At 40.8% G+C, this 21,445-nt stretch overlaps 1 protein-coding gene and 2 pseudogenes across 2 annotated transcripts; 2 read left to right on the plus strand and 1 right to left on the minus strand.

Moving 5' to 3' along the window:
• Positions 1 to 1,507: 1,507 nt before the first annotated feature.
• LOC113923759 lies at positions 1,508 to 2,011 on the minus strand. Of its 2 annotated transcripts, XM_027596847.1 has the most exons (2): positions 1,646 to 2,011; positions 1,573 to 1,614 (listed from the first exon to the last, which is right to left on the minus strand). In XM_027596847.1, the coding sequence occupies exons 1-2, from the start codon at positions 2,009 to 2,011 to the stop codon at positions 1,573 to 1,575; spliced, it is 408 nt and encodes a 135-aa protein (XP_027452648.1). The 2 variants fall into 2 exon arrangements, with proteins under 2 accessions (XP_027452647.1, XP_027452648.1); XM_027596846.1 differs by having other exon boundaries at positions 1,508 to 2,011.
• A 7,249-nt stretch (positions 2,012 to 9,260) lies between these two features.
• On the plus strand, positions 9,261 to 12,011 carry LOC113920615 (annotated as a pseudogene).
• A 2,985-nt stretch (positions 12,012 to 14,996) lies between these two features.
• On the plus strand, positions 14,997 to 20,490 carry LOC113920607 (annotated as a pseudogene).
• The last annotated feature ends 955 nt before the right edge of the window (positions 20,491 to 21,445 follow it).

The raw sequence follows: 21,445 nt of genomic DNA on the forward strand, positions 1-21,445 counted from the left end.
CACTAGGAGGAGTAGCAAAGAATTTGTGGATGTCTCTAACCTGCCATACCAAGGGTACCACATGCAGTGAATCATAGCTCTATTTTCTTTTTCTTTTTTTAAGATCTATTTTTTTTCTTTTCTCTCTCTCTCTCTTTTTTAAGGTCTATTTTTTTCTAATACCATTCCATTTGCCTCTTCCCCAGTTTCTCAGCTTGGCAGATTTATGCTCTTCCAGACTTAACTTCAGTGTCACAAAGCCTTTCTTGAGTGACAGGGCAACTGCATGATGTTTTTTCAATGGCTTAGCATTTACAGAGTACAAGGCAACACGCCGCCAAAAAGAATAAACCAAGCCCTGGCCTCTGAGCTAGGTCCCATCCAAGCGGAGTTGATCCTTTCCCTTTTCTGCCACGACTGTATATTGTATTTATGCCTATGTCACATTCGTCTTGTGGTTATAAATATGATTGCTGTGCTACTAAAGTGACCTCCTCAAATTCTCTGATTTCATCTAAATTCTCTCAGTTGGCAGGTAACCAAAATCATTGTGCAAAAAAAAAAAAGAAAAAATAAGCATGGGAGGAGGGCAATATATATTATCTCAGGATTATGAAATTGATTTGTTAAAAGGGAGGGGTGGTGCTGGTATCTGGCATGACTGGATCCAGGCAGAAAATAATACCAGTTGATCTTACTCTCACTCCCCTTACTCTCTCCCTCTTCTCCTTCCTCTCCTTCCTCTTCTTTTTTCTTCTCTTCCATTACCCCTCACTCTGCTTCAGTCTGTGTAGTGACGTCCTTCACTCCTACTGCAGATACTGTTCCTTCACACGATGGATTGTTTGGCTACGATGGTACTAGGTTTTCAGGATGTTGTCCCCACAGGCAAATGGCAGTCTTTGCTATTAGTCCCAGATGAAAATTCCTGAAAGGAAAGTCACTAAGGCTGGGGGAATGGAGCACTGCAGTTGGCCAATGCTGTCATGCTGGGGAAGGGCTGGTCTCTTATCAGAAAGGTGGTGGGGAATTGTCTCAGGTCAAAAACCACTGGCTACATAGCATTCATCTCTGTTTCCCCACACCTCTGCAGAGTTATTGACACATAGCAGGAGCTTCCTAAATCTTTATTGCAGGAAATGAATGAATGAAGGAGTTGATGAATGAATGAATGAATCCTTGACTTGAAATATTTTCCTCTCTGCACACAAGTCCTGATTCTATGAAATGCCTTCAGACATTTCTCACTGACTACAGAAGTAGTCAGGAATTTTGCTGTTTAACTACTTCATGGCCACTCTGTGTGAACCTGCCTTATAGGTACTGACACATGAAAGAACATGACTAAAATACCAAATTCCTAGGCTTTATTTGGTTTCATCTTTAGTCTGGGTTTGTTTTTTTTTCCCCCACATAGACTGCTCGTTTATTAGCACTGGTGCTGCAACACAGCAGTTTCCAGTGAAGATGCTGAGCTGTGTGGAGGTGGCAGAACAAGGTGAGGCTCAGATCGGTGAGTGGCAGGCTCCTATTTCTTCCACTCGTTCTTGTCATAGTCCCACTTGGCTGAGAAGGCCTGAATCAGGTTGACCTTCATGTCGAGTATCCTCTTGGTGTGCTTGGCCACCCACTCCTCTTCAAAGGTGTGCGGGAGGGGGCCATACACGGAGTGCTTCTCCCAATTCAGAATGAGAGCGGTGAAGCCGATGAAGAACATGGCGGTGCCCACAACCATCTTCCACTCATTCGTGCTCCTGTTCCTTTCAGCAAAGCTCTCATTGAACTGGATGCGGAACAATTCAATTTTCTCCTCAATGGAGAGGCTGCTCCAGGGAGCCTTCTCTTTCAAGGTCTTCTGGCTGGCAGAGAGGTTCTTGATGGGGGCCACATAGGGCAGGGGATAGTCACGCCGGTCGTCGTCACTCGGGAGAGCATAGTCTTCACTCTTCAGGACACTTCCATGTGCTTGAACACACACTGAGGTGGAAACTGCCCACTTGCTAATTAGGCTAAACACTCTGGTAGCCAACATTCTGCCGCTGCCACCTGCTGCGACCGCCCTCTGTGCCCTAGTCTGGGTTTCTTAGATCAGGAAAGGTTTGGGAAGTGTGGTATGTCCCTGTGGAAGATCCTTCAGGAAATTAGAGAGCTTCCGCGTGAGTCAGTGCCGGGGTTGGGACTAAAACGCAGCTGTGTCAGCCGTGTCTCGTTACCAGCACCATGAGCTCGCCTGGAAAGCTGCCGCAGTTTCTGGAGACCTCAGCGCAGGCAGCAGTCAATCCATAGCTTCTCCCAAAGGTTGGTGACTGAGCAGCAAGCTTTTGAAAATTCTTCCTGAGATCTCTCATTCACATTCACTGTGGTCAGAGAGATGAGAGAATGTGAAAGACTCTTTGTGACTTCGTTCTCACCAGAGGTTATTTCTTTGGCCACTAGTAAGAAGAAACGGTCAGAATCTTATGAGAAAGAGAAAAAAAGGCTAAATGATTTCTGTAGTTGTCATACCTTCGCAGAGGAAGTCTAAGCCTATCCACCAGGGTCTGGTTCATTCTCTTTTAAGACATGTTGCCCGCACTCAGTAAGTGCTAAGTCATAGGAAAAACAACATGTAATCCCCTAACATGTAAGAGTCAAAGAAACACTGGGCCACTGGTATTGCCGTTGGGCTCTCACCTCAAGAGCCCAGATTCCCTAATTCATCAAGACACTAGGATGGTGATAAATAAGCCAAGTCTTTGCATTTAGTGGCCTTTTTTTCTGCTGGAGGACACAATCAAAACTAGAAACAAATATGTGGAAATAAATACATATGTGAGATAGTTTCAGTTTATGATAAATGTTGTAAACATCTGATTTGTAATGTGTTGAACAGACTAGGATTTAGGGCAGACTTTAGGGTTGATGGCTAGAAAAATTTCTCTGAAGAAGTAACTTTTGAGCAGATACCTGAATGAGAAGAAGGAGTCAATTATGTGAGGATCCACTGAAGAAGGAAGAACAAATGTCAGAGACAGTGAACTTGATGTGTTCAAGAGACATGAAGAAGGTCCTTATACCTGGAGTGTACTGAGCTAGGGGAAGAAAGTAGGTAGGACCAGACCATGAGGGACCTTGTGAGCCAGGCAGGAACTTTGTATTTTATCTTAATTGCAGTGGAAGATTTTAAACAGGCAAATTACATAATTATTATTATTATTATTTTAAGATTTTATTTATTTATTTGACAGAGAGAGAGATAGTGAGAGCAGGAACATAAGCAGGGGGAATGGGAGAGGGAGAAGCAGGCTTCCCGCCGGGCAGGGAGCCCGATGTGGGGCTCGATCCCAGGACCCTGGGACCACTTCCTGAGCTGAAGGCAAGTGCTCAACGACTGAGACACCCAGGTGCCCCAAATTACATAATTAGAATTCATGCCCTTTATATGTATTGTCCAGTATGGTAGCCACTAGCCTCATGTGGCTATTCAAAGTTAAATAAATTAAAATTAACTAAAATTTAGTTACCAAGTTACACCAGACACATTTCAAACAACTACATGTGGTTAGTGGCAGCCATATTGGAAGTGTAGGCATAGAATATTTCCATTGGAAGTGTAGGCACAGAACATTTCCATCATTGCAAAAAGTTCTGTTCTAGAGAGAGCAGAAGCAGTTAGAGGCTACCACTAGTTCAAGTTAAAGAATTTGATATCTTAGCCTAGGGGCTGTAATAGCAGAGATGGCAAGGAGTGTCGTACTTGGGGTAGAGTTGGAAGGTAAAATTCACAGGACTTCCTGATGAATTGTTTATGAGGGAATGAAAGGAAGAGATGAATTAGCTATATTTGCTGGTCTACTTTGTCAGAGGTAGAAGGATTAGAAATATTTACATGCCGAAGAAATAGATCTCTGTTGGCTCAACGGAACAGAACTCATCCTTCACCTGGAAGAGAGCAAAAATCTTTAAAAATCACAGAGATATATACATGACCAAAAATATGCTTGCAGGAATTTGTGGGGAACTAGTGGATATTCGAACTTGTAGATACTTGTGATTGGCAGGTCAGTGGGGTCTATCACTAAAGTGGTAGAACTCATTTTCAGGGAATTTTGATCACTGCTGATGGATACCCTGCAAATCTCATTTCTGATTCAAAGAGATCATCTTTTTCACATCTCCAAAAAAACCAGTTTCTTTGCCATTAAAAAAAAAACAACTTTTCTCTGAAGTTCAACCTGATGCTACAGGTACTAAAGGTCATTAACAAGAAATACTTGGGAGCACCTGGATGGCTCAGTCAGTTAAGTGTCTGCCTTCAGCTCAGGTCATGATCCCAGGGTCCTGGTATTGAGCCCTGTGTCCGGGTCCCTGCTCTGCCTCTCCCTCTGCCCCCACTCCTCCCTGGCTTTTGCTCTCTCTGTCTCAAATAAATAAATAAAATCTTAAAAAAAAATACTTGAGCACTGGGAGCTTGATTATCCATTTTGCTGGGAAATTAGTAATTTAAAAACTGTAAAAGCAAATATTCCACTGTGGTTCCTATTCCTATTCATGAAAGGATTTATTTGTGGAGAATAGGCCTTCACTGGAGAAGGATTTACAAGGTCAAGCCTTAAATGCTCAGTTGACTCTTTAAGGACTCTGTGATAGCAGATAAACTACCACCTCTGAGCCTTCATTTCCTCACCTATGAAATGAGATTAGAAATCTCTGCTGCCTTTTATAAATATTATGAGCTTTAAATTAGATGAAGAAGTGATAACATCACTTGACATCTATGAAGTACTTATTATGTGTCAGGCACTGTGTTAAGCAGTGTGATGAAGCTAAGACAGACACTGTGCTAAACTTAGGAGCTTAAAACAACCACCATTTTATTTACTCATGATTCTGTGAGTCAGCAATTTGGGCTGGACGCAGCTGAATGGTTTTTCTGCTTTCTTGCCTGAGGTTATGCATATGGCTGCAAATTATCTGGCAGATCGGATAGCCTAACTCGTTGTCCCTTCTCCTATGTCTGGCAATTAGTGGTCACTGTTAGTTGCTTGGTATAAGGGCCCTCCACTGGGACAGCTTGTCTCTCCTTCACTGACCTCTTATCCTCCAGTAGCCAGGCCAGGCTTCTTCACATGGAGGTTTCAGGGCAGAATTCCAAGAAGTAAGAGCAGAAGCTGCAAGGCTCATTGAATTCTAGGCTTAGAAATCCCACATAGCACTTCCATGACATTCTATCAATCAAAGCAATTTACAGGTAGAACCCAGATCCAAGGGTAGGGTGATTAACTGTATGCTTTTATGGGGGGAGAGGAAAAATCAGTGTAAATGGGCAGGCATACAAGGATAGGAGGAGTTATATTAGTCATCTCTGTGAACAATTCACTGTGCTTGTCAACATACAACCTCATCTAACCTGCACAGCAATATTGTTTTCCTCATTGGGCAGATGAGGAAATAAGCACAATGATGTTGCATAACTTGCTCAAAGTCACATCGTCAGTCAATGCCTAAGCTGGGATAGGAACCCAGGCAGCCTGACTCTGGAGGCCATGCTCTTTTATTAAGTTCTTGCAATGGAAATCACATTATGATAGAGATTACTTATGTTTGCCTATGTCCAGTTCTTTCCTTCTGGGGCACATGATAAACTATACTTCCTACCCCTTATAGTTTAAGTGGGGTCATGTGACTGGTTCTTGACCAATGGAGGCATTTAATAGCAGGTGTAAATTCTTCATTCTCCTTTATCCCTTACCTCTATGACCCTAGAAACCAAGGGTTGAAGTGGTGGAGCTATAAGCTACAAGTAGATCCAATTGCTGAGTTAGGATTCAAAAGGAAGCTGCCAGATCTGCAGCAGAAAAGAAAATTGCATGTGTTAAGCCACTGAGTTTTTGAGATTTATTATTGTAGTGAAGCCAATTCTCTCCTGATTAATACAAGCCTCACTGTATTTTTCTACTTGTAAAGTGAAGCCATAATCTTATAAAAGTTTTAATTAAACAATAAAGAATAAAGAAAAATTTAAAAATCATTCCAAATTCTACTCCCCAGGGTCAACAATTCTCAATCTCCTGGTGAATATCATGACAGATAATTCTCCATGTATAAGAATATACGCACAATTTATATAAATAAGTTCTTTTGTCATCAAACAATGTAATTTCAAAGTTGTTCTTGGTGAAATTAATAGCAACCTACGTAGGAAGCTCTTTGAAATGTATACCATACAAGAGGAAGGTTTTCATAGGAGTTAAGAGTATGGGTTCTACATCTTGAGTGCTCGAGTCAAAATCCTCACCCAGTCACTGACTTTGAGAAAGTTACTTATCTTTCTGTGCCTCAATTTCTTCGACTGTAAAACGGGGGGGGGGGGGTAATAATAGTACTTACTATACAGTGATTTATACATTCCACCTAGATGTGAAAAGAAAATGTAGCTTTTTTACTTCCTGTAGGAGATCTTTCTCATAACCCACTGCTAGATAGCAGAGGGCTGCTTTGGGGGGTGAAAGAAACCATGTTACCTTGTTCTGATTTTAAAAGACTTCCAAGGAAGTATTTAACCAGTCAAAACTCGGTCTTCATCATGGAGCTATTGCCCCCTTCCCTTATCATATTTTCCCCAAATATGGTATAAAGAAAACCTGTCTTTGTCCTGTGCTTCTCTTTTCCTCTCAGGGAGCTGTCTCACTTACAAGACCTCTGCACAGCTGTGTGGGAGTTTTCCTTCACCAAGCAGTTCTCCGCAACACCACCTGGATGTCCTATAATATAACTAGTTCAGGCACTATCCACCTGGAGGTAGCATCAGATCTTACAGGTTAAGGGCTCAACCCCGCAACTGTCCTGACCCTACCTCACAGGCCACTTGCAAGCTCAGGTTGTCACCTGTACTTGACCCATCCGCTCTAAATCAGAAGTTCTCACAACCCCTTCCTTGGGTTCAATTAATTTGCTAGAGTGGCTCACAAAACTCAGGAAAACACTTTACGTACTGGTTACCAGTTTATTATAAAAAGGATATGATGAAGGATGCAGATGGACATCCAGATGGAGAGGGACATGTAGGGCAAGGCATGTGGGAAGGAGCCGTGGCATTTCCATGCCCTCTCTGGCCAGCCATTCCTCCAGCACCTGCATGTGTTTATCAACTTGGAAGCTCTTCACACCCCATGCTTTGGGGATTTTTATGGACGCTTCCTCAGGTAGGCATGATTGATCATTAACTCCATTTTCAGACCTTCTCCTCTCCCTGGAGAAAGGAGGGTGGGACTGAAAATTCCAAGCTTCTTATCATGGCTTGGTCTTTCTGGTGACAAGCAACTCATTCAAGAGCCCATCAAGAGTCACCTCAGAACAAAAGACATTCACCCATTAAATTCCAAGGGATTTAGGAGCCCTGTGTTAGGTATGGGGTCAAAGGCCAAACATTAGAACAAAAGATACTCCTAGTGTTCCTTTTTTAAAGATTTTATTTATTTATTTGAGAGAGAGTGAGAGAGCACCAGCAGAGGGAAGGGGCAGAAGGAGAAGCAGGCTCCCTGCTGAGCAGGGAGCCCGATGTGGGGCTCGATCCTAGGACCCTGGGATCGTGACCGGAGCCGAAGGCAGATACTAAACCAACTAAGCCACTGGTGTCCCATCTTCCTGTATTCTTTGCACACCAGGCACACACTGTAGGGAACGAGGAGCACTGTCTTTTCTTCTACTTTCGTTCAACCCATCCATCAGAACCCCTTGCCACAGGTTGGCAGAGTGCTTTGCATGGAGGTCTCATTCCAAGATTCCAAATGGGGAGTGTGTCAAAAACTCCTTTGATTTTGGCTTTTTATTCAAACCTATGTAATAATCCTTTGCTCCCAGACCAGTCAGTTCACATGGCAAATAGCTTACTTCGCCTCCCCACCCTTACCCATGATTTCTAGGTACTGATCAGGATAGGCTTTCTCCATCCTCTTTCCTACTGGGACTGCGTTTATGCCACTCAACCTCCTTGCTCAACTTGAATGACAGAAAGATAAAATCTTTAGGTGATAAAGACACTATATGGCTCTTGATATGACAGTTATAAGTCAATTAGGAGCTAGAGTTAACTGCAAATAGAAATCATTTATTTAATAATCTCCAATACTCTACCATTAGAGTGTTGTCATCATTGCATCATCATCATATAGGAAGTGCTTATTTCTCCTTCAGTGCCCTTTCACTCTTCTCATGGATTTACACTGCCCACCCAATTTTGGAATTTGTAGTGGTTTTGCCTGTTAAGACAGTCAGAAGGCAGTCCACCTGCTGTTTGCCTCAAATGCAAGAAATGAGCATCATACTGTATGGGCTCTTTAACACCCACCCACATGGCCCAAGACACAAGCAGCAGATCCTCTGGCCACTGGAAGCCAGGCACCGCTGGGGGCGGGGGCTGCTGTGTTTGGGAAGGACAGATTTAAACCATCTTCTTATTTACATTTCTATCCCATAGATAAATAATTAATGGTTGGTCTTTTTGTTATCTATAAACCAAATCGGGTCGTATACATAGCCTACAAATGACCAAGAAATGTTTACATCGGGGACGCCTGAGTGGCTCAGTCAGTTAAGCATCTGCCTTCGGTTCAGATCATGATCCCAGGGTCCTGGGATCGAGCCCCACATTGGGTTCCCTGCTCAGCTGGAAGGCTGCCTCTCCCTCTCCCACTTCCCCTGCTTGTGTTCCCTCTCTCGCCATCTCTCTCTCTGTCAAATAAATAAATAAAATCTTAAAAAAAATGTTTACATTAGCGGCAGCTCAACCAGCAGCACTCATCTCATACAGACTGAATAAAACCCTGTCTCGGTGTGAGGCCAGGGGCTGTCACTAGAACCTCTCCCACTAAGTGCCAGAGCCCCACATACCACACTTCGGCAATTATTTCTCTGAGTGAAGACATGGTTTTTGCATCTCTAGATCAATGGATTTACCAGACCATATAAGAACCCGAGGGTTCTGGATAAATCTTACTTTTAACAAGCCCTCCAGGTAACTAATGGGATTAAATTGAATTACAGTTCTTTCTTGGTGACTGCATATTATTTAAAAACAAAAACTTAACCTGTTATTCATTTGCTTCCTCTTTAAGGTTAAATTATCCCAAGTGAATCCAGTTAAGGAGACCTCATGTGTATCTCTTTAAGCTGTGGCCAGAAAGAGCCAGCAAGAGTCTATGGCATCTTTGAGCTCTTTTCTGTGACTTCATTTTATCTGAAGTTTTGCCAAAATAAAAAATTAAGACCTGTGCCTTGGGGCAGAGTTACAGAACTACAACATGACTCTTGGTTTTCATGTAAGACAAGAAGGCCATCCTGGTCATTGATGTATGCCTGCCCTCACTCGTTAGTCAAGCACACAGGTGGGACTGTGTGGGAGTCAAAACCTGGACGTTGCCCCTCCTCCTCGCCCTCCTAGCCCTGGTGAGATATATGCAGCTGGTGTGAGCCCCATTGCTGAGCTTCCTGAACCTTCTCCCAGAGACTTTATTCATCACTGAATTTCTAATGCCTAATAGGTACTCGGTAAAAATTTGTTGAATGAATGAAGGGTTGAATGCACTAAGCACTTCACATATATTACCTTCAATACTTTTGTAGAATAATTATAGAAATAGTCTTTTTCTAACCCTTTTTTTTTTTTTGCTGTTATATATACTTAACAACAAGAGCCTGTGGGTGAATTGTAGAAATCCAAGTTTAGAGTATGGCATTTGGAATATAAACATCATATAACCTGCTATGTGCTTTTATGAAGACTACACACATTTCTCTGATAAATAAGCAAGGAGTTGAAAACAGTCTATCAAGTTTGCATGCAATCTATTTTAGGGCTGCTAGTCTCTGCCGTCTGACCACAACTGTTTAAATGTGTCAGTCCTTTCGGTCTTCATTGTCCTAAGTCTAGCCCAGAGCTGCTCATTCTTGGCAGAATTCCAGAGTTAAAGATTGTTCCAGAGTCCTCATCAAGGGCCACATAGCCCCTCAGCCTGTTACGGCTTCCTAAGTAAAGCACTCTGTAGATTTATAGCTTGGATACTTGTCCTAAAGAAAGATTCAGACCTTGGAACAGGGAAGGTAGATGCATCAAGCGTCAGAAAAGCATGGGATATTTTGAATGGTATTGGTTCATAAGTTTTAACCCCTCTTCTTTGTGACTCTGTAAAACCTCTCAAATGAAATCTCTAGGTTTTGCCTTCTCTGACTTTTCTGTTCCTTACAGTTTTGTCTTTTACAAGGTATACCTGTTTTTTGGTGGAGTATAAAATGACAGATCTGCATCTTTGTTTTAATGCTCTGTGAAACCAGAGTCTTTACTGGTAGGATAGCATGCCCATGCAAGACTACATTCTTCTCTGTAAGTTACAGTGTCTAAAACAGGGAAAAGAATTATAAATAGTATATATTAATAGGGTTACATTTTAAGGGATTTAGAAATAGAAAAATTACATACTTGCAAGCTTTCATTTTTATCTCCTTTCTTAAGTCTTAATTATTCCCTTTTGAAATTCAGATTTTAATTTAGATGATGTCCATTAAAGTAACATGTAGTACCTATTATATCAGAAAAAGAGAAATAAGAAGATAGTACCAAAGACAGGATCTCTTGCATGTTAAGCGAAACGTTGATACTCGTGCACCTACACTTGGCTGGTGGAGTGACTTGGAATAATTCTTTTGAGAATGAATTTTACATAATGCACGGCAAGAGCTGTTCATAGATTTTCGACCCAATAATTCCACTTTCCATTGGGAAAAAAAAATTAAAATGTCTAGCGACTAGATAATGTAAATTATGAATATCATGTAAATTATATATCTATTGGAAGGAATAGATAGAATTATATTTCTGTTTACAGTTACATTATATTACATATATAGCTATTAAATCATATTTATGAAGACCAGGCATGGAGAAAAGCTTTTATTTTTTAATATAAGTGACAAAGTGACAAAGCAGACAGTTATATCACTGGGATTCCACATGTGGAAAAATAGAAATACATCAGAAGCGGCTCTTTATTCCTCAGTAGGGCTGTGGCTGGAGTGGCTTTGGTGCTAGTCTCTCTGAGCCATCCAGCTCCATCCCTATCGCTCCGGGGACACCTGCCCTCGGCACCACTGTGACTAAGCAGATGACAGTTTGTGGTACCCTCAAAGGCCACAAAGGCTTGTTGATGCAGATTCCCGCCACTCCCCAGTTCCTGGACATAATACTGTCTGCCTCTTGAGAGAAGACCACCATCACGTAGAAGCTGACCAGGAAGGAGACTGACTAGGGCATCCATGGCGTGTTCCTCGGGGTCATCTCCTTAGGTGGCCAGACTCCTGTGGTGGAGCCCTCCGGCTTTGGGATCTCTCAACCGGTACCTCCACACACAGATTTGTAGGCCATACCAAGGATGTGCTGAGTGAGGCCTTCTCCTCGGACAACGTCGCAAATTGTCTCTGGCTCCATACATAAAACCACTGAGTAGTAGAATACTCTGGGTGTATGCAAATATACTGTCCAGGATGGGAGCCATTTGGAGTGTCTGCTTGTGTTTGCTTCTCATCCAATAGCAGTGATCCCACCATTGTCTCCTGTGGCTGGGACAAGCTGGTCAATGTATGGAACGAGGCAAACTACAAGCTGAAGACCAATCACATCAGCCACACAGCATACACGAACACTGTGAGTCTGTCTCCAGATGGCTCCCTCTGTGTCTCTGGAGGCAAGGAGGGCCAGGCCATGCTGTGGGACCTCCACAAAGGCAAGCATCTTTATACTCTAGATGGTGGGGACATCATCAGTGCCCTGGGCTTCAGTCCTAACCATTACAGGCTCTGTGCTGCCATGGGCCCCAGCATCAAGATCTGGGACTTAGAAGGCAAGATCATTGTAGACGAACTGAAGCAGGAAGTTATCAGTACGAGCAGCGAGGCCAGAGCCACCCCAGTGAACCTCTCTGGCCCGGTCTGCTGATGGTTAGACTCTGTTTGCCAGCTACAGGGATCTCATGTAGCAGGTGACCATCGGCACCTGCTAGAAGTCTATGACAGAGCTTTAGAAATAAAAAAATTGGTTTTCTGACTTTTAAAATTAAAAAAATACATTAGGTGCAAACTGGAAGGAAATACTTATTTTAGAAAGGTAGAATTAGGGGTGCTTGGGTGGTTCAGTTGGTTAAACGTCTGCCTTCGGCTCAGGTTATGATCTCAGGGTCCTGGGATCAAACCCTGTGTAGGGCTCCGTGCTGAGTGGGGAGTCTATGTCTCCCTCCCCCACTGCTTGTGCTTGCGTTCCCTTGCATGCTCTATCTCAAATGAATAAATAAAAAATCTTTTTTTAAAAAAAGGAAAGGTAGAATTAAATATGGTCTCTCTCTCTCTTTCTTTTTTTTTTTTTAAGTTTTTTTCCCCCTTGTAATAAAATGTAAAAAAAATCTAAAAAGATCCTAGAAGGTCATGTAATTTCTGGGAAATGACTACATAAACTACATTGAAATAAAGTTGGCAAAAACCTTAGCTCAAACCTGAAATGCAAAAAACAAATGCCCATTGGTTATCCATAGTATTCCACTGCTCAACTTCACTTACTCTACCAATGCAAATATTTACAACCCAGCTCTGGGAACCCTCACGGTGTATCTCCACTGTTTTCAGAAGCTGTTGAGAAATATTTGGAATTCTATATAGTACTGTTCAAGGGGTATCCAACAACACAGAAGGAAAATAAGGGCCCAGATCACATAATTTGGAAGGAATGCTGCACCTAGAAGTATAGCATTCCCCCTTCATAGGCCAGCTCCAGGGAGAGAAGCTGATTTGGGGGACTGGCCAGTCTTATTTTGGAACTGCCCTTGGAAGACAAGGCCCTGAGGAAAGAGGTCACTACTCTGGAAACCAGGTGGATGCCTGCTGAGTGGTCAGGGAGAGACAAGCCAGGAAGTGAACCAGTGGGTCTGAGAATGAAGCTCTTCTAGGGCTTTTGTTTAGAAGGGACAAAAAAAAAAAACAAAAACAAAAACAAAAAAACCCACCACAGTTCAGAGTATATTAAGCATATCAAGACTGTATTGGCTTGTGTAACTAGAAAGTCCATAATTTCTAGGAGTTCAAATGACTTCCGTAGGATTTTTTTCCCTCCTTTTCTTTCTCTTTCTCTGTGTCTGTTTCCTTATACATTTTTCAGATCAGCTTCTCTTTGTCTGTTGGCCTCTTTTACTTTGGTTGGCTTTCCTCCAGGGGGTAGGCTTTGTTGCGGACTGTCTAAGGTCTATGTCCTCCATCTTAGAGACCCCCCAAATAAGAACTCCAGGTGGCTCCTTTCCTGTTGTATTACATGTACAAATGGTGGTTGGGTTTCCGACACGTGGTGGCTGTGAATTAGACTTAACAAGGGAATGTCCCTTGCTCAGGGTGCTGTGCCTATGGTGCTGAGTACCTATTGTGGTTGGTGAGATCAGGGCAAACTTTCTATCTGATTAAAAATACTGACAGTAAAAAAAAAACCCCACTGACGTTAAGAATCTCTCATATCATTAGTGAAAAGTTAGCCTGAAAGTAATAGAGGATTGCAAAAACTCCCTTTAGAAGTAGTTGTCTTTTTAAAAAGCGCTGCTTGCTAACCATGGCTCTCTCTAATATAGAATTTCAGGCAGTAAAACAGAGTTAAGTGAATAAACTTGAGATATGGTTGGGAAAACAAGCTATTCTTTTTTAAATTTTTTATTTATTTTTTATTATTATGTTAATCACTATACATCATTAGTTTTTGATATAGTGTTCCATGATTAATTGTTTGCGTATAACACCCAGTGCTCCATGCAGAATGTGCCCTCTTTAATACCCATCACCAGGCTAACCCATCCCCCCACACCCCTCCCCTCTAGAACTGTCAGTTTTTTTCTCAGAGTCCATAGTCTCTCATGGTTCGTCTCCCCCTCCGATTTACCCCCCTTTATTCTTCACTTCCTGCTATGTTCTTCCTTTTTTTTTTTTTTAACATATAATGTATTATTTGCTTCAGAGGTACACGTCTGTGATTCAACAGTCTTACACAATTCACAGTGCTCACCATAGCACATACCCTCCCCAATGTCTATCACCCAACCACCCCATCCCTGCCACCCCCCACCACTCCAGCAACCCTCAGTTTGTTTCCTGAGATTAAGAATTCCTCATATCAGTGAGGTCATATGATACATGTCTTTCTCTGATTGACTTATTTTGCTCAGCATAATACCCTCCAGTTCCATCCACGTTGTTGCAAGTGGCAAGATTTCATTCCTTTTGATGGCTGCATAATATTCCATTGTATATATATACCACATTTTCTTTATCCATTCATCTGTTGATGGACATCTTGGCTCTTTCCATAGTTTGGCTATTGTGGACATTGCTGCTATAAACATTGGGGTGCATGTACCCCTTCGGATCCCTACATTTGTATCTTTGTGGTAAATACCCAGTAGTGCAATTGCTGGATCATATGGTAACTCTATTTTCAACTTTTTGAGGAACCTCTATCCTGTTTTCCAGAGTGGCTGCACCAGCTTGCATTCCCACCAACAGTGTAGGAGAGTTCCCCTTTCTCCGCCTCCCCACCAACATCTGTCATTTCCTGACTTGTTAATTTTAGCCATTCTGACCGGTATGAGGTGGTATCTCATTGAGGTTTTGATTTGGATTTCCCTGATGCCGAGCGTTGAAAACAAGCTATACTTGTCTCAGTTTTTCCCTTTTATTTTGAACCCCTGATTCTATAAAATCTTTATTCCCCCCCTTCCTACACCTAGTGGTGCCCATGCTAAGAGCAGCTTCCTGGGTTGGGGCTGGGGTAGGGCAGTAATGTGTGTTTGGGTCATTTGTAAGTTGAGTGTTCATAAGGTGGGGACTGTCTGTCCTGCATTGTCATTTGGATCTCAGCTTTTAAGTAGGTTAGTTGTCTCTTCTCTAATGAGGAACTACTTGTTCTCTTAACATTGTGGCAACATTCCGTTTGCTCATTTTCTGCTGTCCAAGTCATACCGATGAATATGCCTTTTGATCCTCAGGCAGTGTACACAGCAGAAGGAAAACTTGCAGATGGAAAGGAGGAACAGGTGGGAGTGACAAGAGCAGAAGAGAGCCTGACGAAAGCAGCCAAGGTCTGTTAAGACTGTTCATAGTTCTGTTTCAATAATGCAGAGTACACTCATGACGATGAGTATTACCCACCCCTCAATCAGATTCTGTTGGAAAGAACAATGAATGATGGTCCTCTATTCTCAGAGTTCTTCGTAGCAGACTGTTAGAGGGGACTTGACATCCTCATTAGCTAGTATTTCTTGGGGTTAAGACATGGAGGATTTTTTTGAAAAGGCAAAAGTCCAAGTGTAGAGGCCACATCTTACTCATTTTTGTACATTTCTGCACTAGCTCCAGTGCCCAATAAATATTGAGTAAATGACATGGCCAACATTATCAGCTAAGAATAGTTCATATTCAGTATTTTTAGCCGATTAATTCTAGTCATTCATTTAATCATTCAGCACACATTCTTTAATGATGAAGATTATAAAAATAACTTATTGTGCATTTACCATAAGTTAGGCAATGAGCTAAGTGTTTTATGTCCATTATCTCAATACTCACAACTCTATGAGATAGTTGCTGTTAGTATTACCATTTCATAGGTAAAGAAGCCTGAACTTAAAGAGGTTAAATTAGTTTCTCCATGCAAATGGCTGATAAATGGCAGAGGCAGTACTTGTCTCTAAGACATTCTGATGCTTAAAGTCTGTGCTTTAAACCCCAATGCTATTGAGTATTAGGAGATAATCCTTCATGGGTATCTTGCATTTTTTTCATGTATTAAAGAAACTGGGATGTTTGTTCTGTAAAATTTTCCAGAGTCTGGATTTTTCTGATTGCATCCTTAAAGTATCATTTAATGTTTTCACCTTTCCTCTGTATTTTCTGTCAACTGGTAGTCAGATAATAGAAACTTGATCAAATTTCAGCTGAACTTTTTTGGGCAAACCTACTAAATAAGTGGTATTGTGTTCTTTCATATGCCAGAAGACCTGTAATGTGATGTCTCTCTTTTCTATAATATTAGCAGCCATTCATATTGCATATCTTGTTCAACTAGTTTTTTGAGGTTGCAGAATAGTGATTTTCTATTATATCAATTATATATGTATATAGTGTATGTGTGCGCATAAGAACCTCTTTGCTTATTAGCTAGAATACTTCTGTAAAGAGAAACTTTCCCTTATCCATTATTTGGTTACTTAGCAGTGTACTTTGTTTAGGGATGGCAGGAAGAACGTTGACTCTTTCCTTTTACTTGTATATTTTCAAAATAATGAGCTAATTCCCATGCATTTTCCTGGTTATCAATTAATTGTTTTTATTATGATTATGAACTCAAAGAGTTAAATATATTCAATGGTTTTTAATGTATTGCAGTTTTTCTGGTTGATGATAAAATCATCTCACATTTTAAACATCTGAACTTCTGCAAGTTGGCCCCTGAGTCATTTGGCACAACCCAAAATTAAAGAAGTTGGTAACTTCTTTATTACCTTGTATGACACGATGTCCCAGCTCATCTTTTAAAATTTCCTGCCCAAACTTGGAAATGTCATTTCTCCAAAGAATCTTGTTTTTCCTAAGTGGAAAATAGTATCTGGAGATTCCCAGTTTTTATATTGGCAACTAATTAAAACAACAACAACAACAACATGTCTCTGGCCTGGATTCAGCCTGTGGCTAGTCTGTTGATGCCTGGCCAGATTTAAGTGATAGTAGTAAGAATTAAGAGAAAAAGATGGATCATAAATATATTTTTTTCCAAGATTTTTTTTATTGTGGTAAAAATGCACATGACAAAATTTACCATCCTAACCATTTTCATTGTACAGTTCAGTGGCATTAAATACATTCATAATGTTGTACAACCATCACCACCATCCATCTCTATGACTCTTTCATCTTACAAAACTGAAACTCTGTACCCATTAAACAATAACCTCCTTTTTCCCCGACAACCACCATTCTTCATTCTGTCTCTATGATTTTGACTAATCTAGGTACGTCATAGAAGTGGAATGAATCAGTATTTGTCTTTTTGTGATTGTTTTATTTTACTTAGCATAATGTCCTCAAGGTTTATCCATGTTGTAGATATAGCAGAAAATTCTTCATTTTTAAGGCTGAATAATATTCCACTGTATGAATTATATCACATTTTGCTTATCTATTTGTCTTTCAGTGGGCACTTGGGTTGCTTCCACATTTTAGCTATTGTGAATTACACTGTTATGAACATGAGTGTACCAGTACATTTTTGAGATACTGCTTTCAATTCTTTTTGGTATGTATCTACAAGTGGAATTGCTGGGTCATATGGTAATTCTATTATTAAGTTTTTGAGGCACCTCCATTCTGGTTTCCATAGCATCCATACCGTTTTTTATTCTCAAGAATGCAGAATGGTTTCAATTTCTCCACGTTCTCACCAACATTTGTTATTTTCTGTTTGTTTTTTTTTTTCTTGATAGTAGCCAAAACATAGTAATTGGTGTGTGGTGGTATCTTGTTGGAGTTTCTTTTTTTATTTTAACTCCAGTATACTTAACATACAGTGTTATATTAGTTTCATGTGTACAATATAATGATTCAACAAATCTACACATTACTCAGTGCTCATCCCAACACCTGCACTCTTTAATCCCCGGCACCTATTTAATCCATCCCCCCACCCACCTCCCCTCTGGTAACTGTCAGTTTGTTCTCTACAGTTAAGAGTCTGGGTTTTTGTTGTTGTTGTTGTTTAAAGAGAATTTTTTTTAAAGATTTTATTTATTTTATTTAGAGAAAGAGAGAGATAGCAAACGGGGGGGGACAGGAGAGGGAGAGAGAGAATCTCAAGCAGACTCTGTGCTCAGCATGGAGCCCAACTTGGGGCTTGATTTCACAAACCCAAGATCATGAACTGAGCCAAAATCAAGAGTCAGATGCTTAACCGGCTGAGCCATCCAGGCACCCCAGAGTCTATTTTTTGGTTTGTTGTTTTTCTTTGTTCATTTGTTTCTTAAATTCCACATATGAGTGAGATCATATGGTATTTGTCTTTCTCTGACTGACTTGCAAATGACAAGATTTCATTCTTTTTATGGCTGTGTAATATTCCATCACACACACACACACACACACACACACACACACACACACACACACACACACACACACCACTTCTTTTTTTAAGTAAAGTCTACCCCCAACATGTGGCTTGAACTCACGACTGTGAAATCAAGAGTTGCATGCCCTACCAACTGAGCCAGCCAGGTGCCCCATATCACATCTTCTTTATCCATTCATCTATCAGTGGACACTTGGCTCCTTCCATAATTTGGCTATTGTAAATAATGTTGCAATAAGCATATATCTTTTTGAATTAGTATTTTCATATTCTTTAGATAAGTATCCATTAGTAGAATTACTTGGTCATATGGTAGTTCAATTTTTAATTTTTTGAGGAAACTCCATACTGTTTTCCACAGTGGCTGCACCAGTTTGCATTCCCACCAATAGTGTAAGAGGGTTCCTTTCTTTCCACATTCTTGCCAATGCTTGTTATTTTTTGTGTTATTGATTTTAACCATTCTGACAGGTGGGAGGTAATATCTCATTGTGGTTTGTTTTGCATCTCCCTGATGATGAGTGATGTTGAGCATCTTTTCCTGTGTCTCTTGGCCAGCTGTATGTCTTTCTTGGAGAAATGTCTGCCCAAGTCTTCTCATTTTTAATAGGATTATTATTTTTTGGGAGGAGGTGTTGAGTTAGAGAAGTCCTTTATATGTTTTGATACTAACCTTTTATCAGATATGTCCTTTGCAAATATCTTCTCCCATTGCATAGGTTGCCTTTTGGTTTTGTTGATTGTTTCCTTTGCTGTGCAGAAGCTTTCTATTCTGTTGTAGTCCTAATAGTTTATTTTTGCTTTTGTTTCCCTTGCCTCAGGGGCTCTATCTAGAAAAAATTGCTAGCTGATGTCAGAGAAATTACAGCCTGTGCGCTCTTCGAGGATTTTTATGGTTTCAGGTCTCACATTTAGGCCTTTAACCCATTTTGAATTTATTTTTGTGTATGGTGTAAGTGGTCCAGTTTCATTCTTTTGCATGTTGCTGTCCAGTTTTCCCAACACCATTTGTTGAAGAGACTGTTTTTTCCCATTGGATATTCTTTCCTGCTTTGTCAGAGATTAATTGACCATATAATTGTGGGCTTATTTCTGGATTGTCTATTCAGTTCTGTTGAACTCTGTGTCTCTTTTTGTGCCAGTACCATACTGTTTTGAACCCTACAGCTTTGTAATATAACTCAAAGTCTATAATTGTGATGTCTCCAGCTCTGCTTTTCTTTTTCAAGATTGCTTTGGTTATTTGGGGTCTTTTGTGGTTCCATACAAATATTAGGATTGTTTGTTCTAGTTCTGTGAAAAAAGATGTTGGTATTTTGATTGGGACTGCTTTGAATGTGTAGAGTGCAAGGGGCTGGGAGGGAGGGAACAAAGATGCCAGGCCTGCTGCCTCCCGCAACACTGGAACTCGCAGGGGCCAGAGCTGGAGAGAGCCAGGGAATGGCAGGCCCTCAGGGGGGTGTCACTGAGTCTTCTGTGGTGGTCACTAATTCCGTGGCAGCACACTCTAGGAGTGGCCTGAGGTGTGCACAGGCTCCTTCATCCGTGTTTCTTCCCTGTCCTGGCTGCCAGGGTTACAGGCATCCAGGCAGTGGCCTGGCCACTCCTCTGGGACATGGCTGGGCTCACCGACACACCAGCCACAGTTTTCACTGCCACCCCCACCAATCCTGGTACAAGGGCCACTTGCTCTGAAATTATTTTGAGGCAAGAAATTTTTAAAAGATGGTTCCCATAGAGACCTTTTAATAAAAGTGAAATTTGGAGAAAATACTGAGGACTTCCAGGCCTGCTGACTCTTGATTAAACAGTACATCCTGACAGGACTTTTTGTGAATCCATATGAGCTGGCTTCATTTCAAGAGAGAAACGTAACAGAAGCAGTGATAGTTCCAGAAAATTTTAATATAGAAGTTCCCAATTATTTGTCCAAGGAATCTGAAGTTCTAATTTATGCCAGACAAGATTCACAGTGCCTTGTTTCCAAGCTTTTTTGCCTGTGCACTATTGCTATTAATTGGCCACATAGTCAAGAGGGAGAAACCTTTATTGTGGTCAAGAACCCTGATTTCTTGATGTATTATGACCAAGAGTTTCCAATTTTGAAATGCTGTGCTCACGCAGAAGTAGCAGCTCCTTGGGCTTTGAAGAATAAGGATATCTGCCAATGGAACAATATGAAATATGAATCCATATATAAGAATGTGACTCTACAGGTTCCAGTGAGATTGACTATACATACCTCTGTAGTATGTTCTATGACTCTGCTCATTACCCTCCTGTATCCTACTTTGATCCCTGTGGCCATTTGCAAATATGGCCATTTTCCCCTATAAGTTTTATGGAGTTAAAAGCTTTCTATGAACCTAAATAAGACTTATTTACTTCATTTCAGTTAGGAAAATGAGTACTTTATGTATTAGAGACAAATTACTCTCATTTTGTAAATAAAAACACTTTAATTTCAGGTTAAAAATTGAGAAAATCATTATAAATAAGAATAAAATAATTTAAATGAAAAAATGTGTAGATTGCTTTGGATAATATAGACATTTTAACAATATATTTTTTTCCAATCCATGGGCATGGAATGTTTTTCCATTTCTTTGTGTAGTATTCAATTTCTTTCATCAGTGTTTTATAGTTTTCAGAGTACAGGTCTTTTACCTTTTTAGTGAGGTTTATTCCTATGTACCTTATTTTTTTGTTGCAATTGTAAATCGGATTTTTTTCTTAATTTCTCTTTCTGTTGCTTCATTATTGGTGTATAGAAATGCAACAGATTTCTATATGTTGATTTTGTGTCCTGTGACTTTACAGAATTCGTTTATCAGTTCTAGGAGTGTTTTGGTGGTGTCTTTCAGATTTTCTATATATAGTTTCGTGCATCTGCAAAGAGTGAAGGTTTTACTTCTTTCTTACTGATTTGGATGCCTTTTATTTCTTTTTTGTTGTCTTATTGCTGTGGCTAAGACTTCCAGTTAAATAAAATGTTGAATAAAAGTGGTAAGAATAGTGGGATGCCTGGGTGGCTCAGTCGGTTAAGCATCTGACTTCGGCTCAAGTCATGATCCCAGGTCCTGGGATCGAGTCCCGCATCGGGCTCCCCACTCATTGGGGAGCCTGCTTCTCCCTCTCCCTCTGCTTGTGTGTGCACGTGCTCGCACTCTCTTTCTCTCTCTGTCAAATAAATAAATAAAATCTTAAAAAAAAAAAGTGGTGAGAATGGATATCCTTGTCTTGTTCCTGACCTTAGGGGAAAGGTTTTTCCCCATTGAGGATGATGGTAGC

Source organism: Zalophus californianus, chromosome 15, assembly GCF_009762305.2.
Source record: "Zalophus californianus isolate mZalCal1 chromosome 15, mZalCal1.pri.v2, whole genome shotgun sequence".
In the NCBI taxonomy this organism is placed as follows: Eukaryota; Metazoa; Chordata; class Mammalia; order Carnivora; family Otariidae; genus Zalophus; species Zalophus californianus.

Excerpts from the sequence above, each read along its gene's own strand:
- LOC113923759 (XM_027596846.1), bottom strand. The coding sequence starts at position 2,011 with ATGTTGGCTACCAGAGTGTTTAGCCTAATTAGCAAGTGGGCAGTTTCC.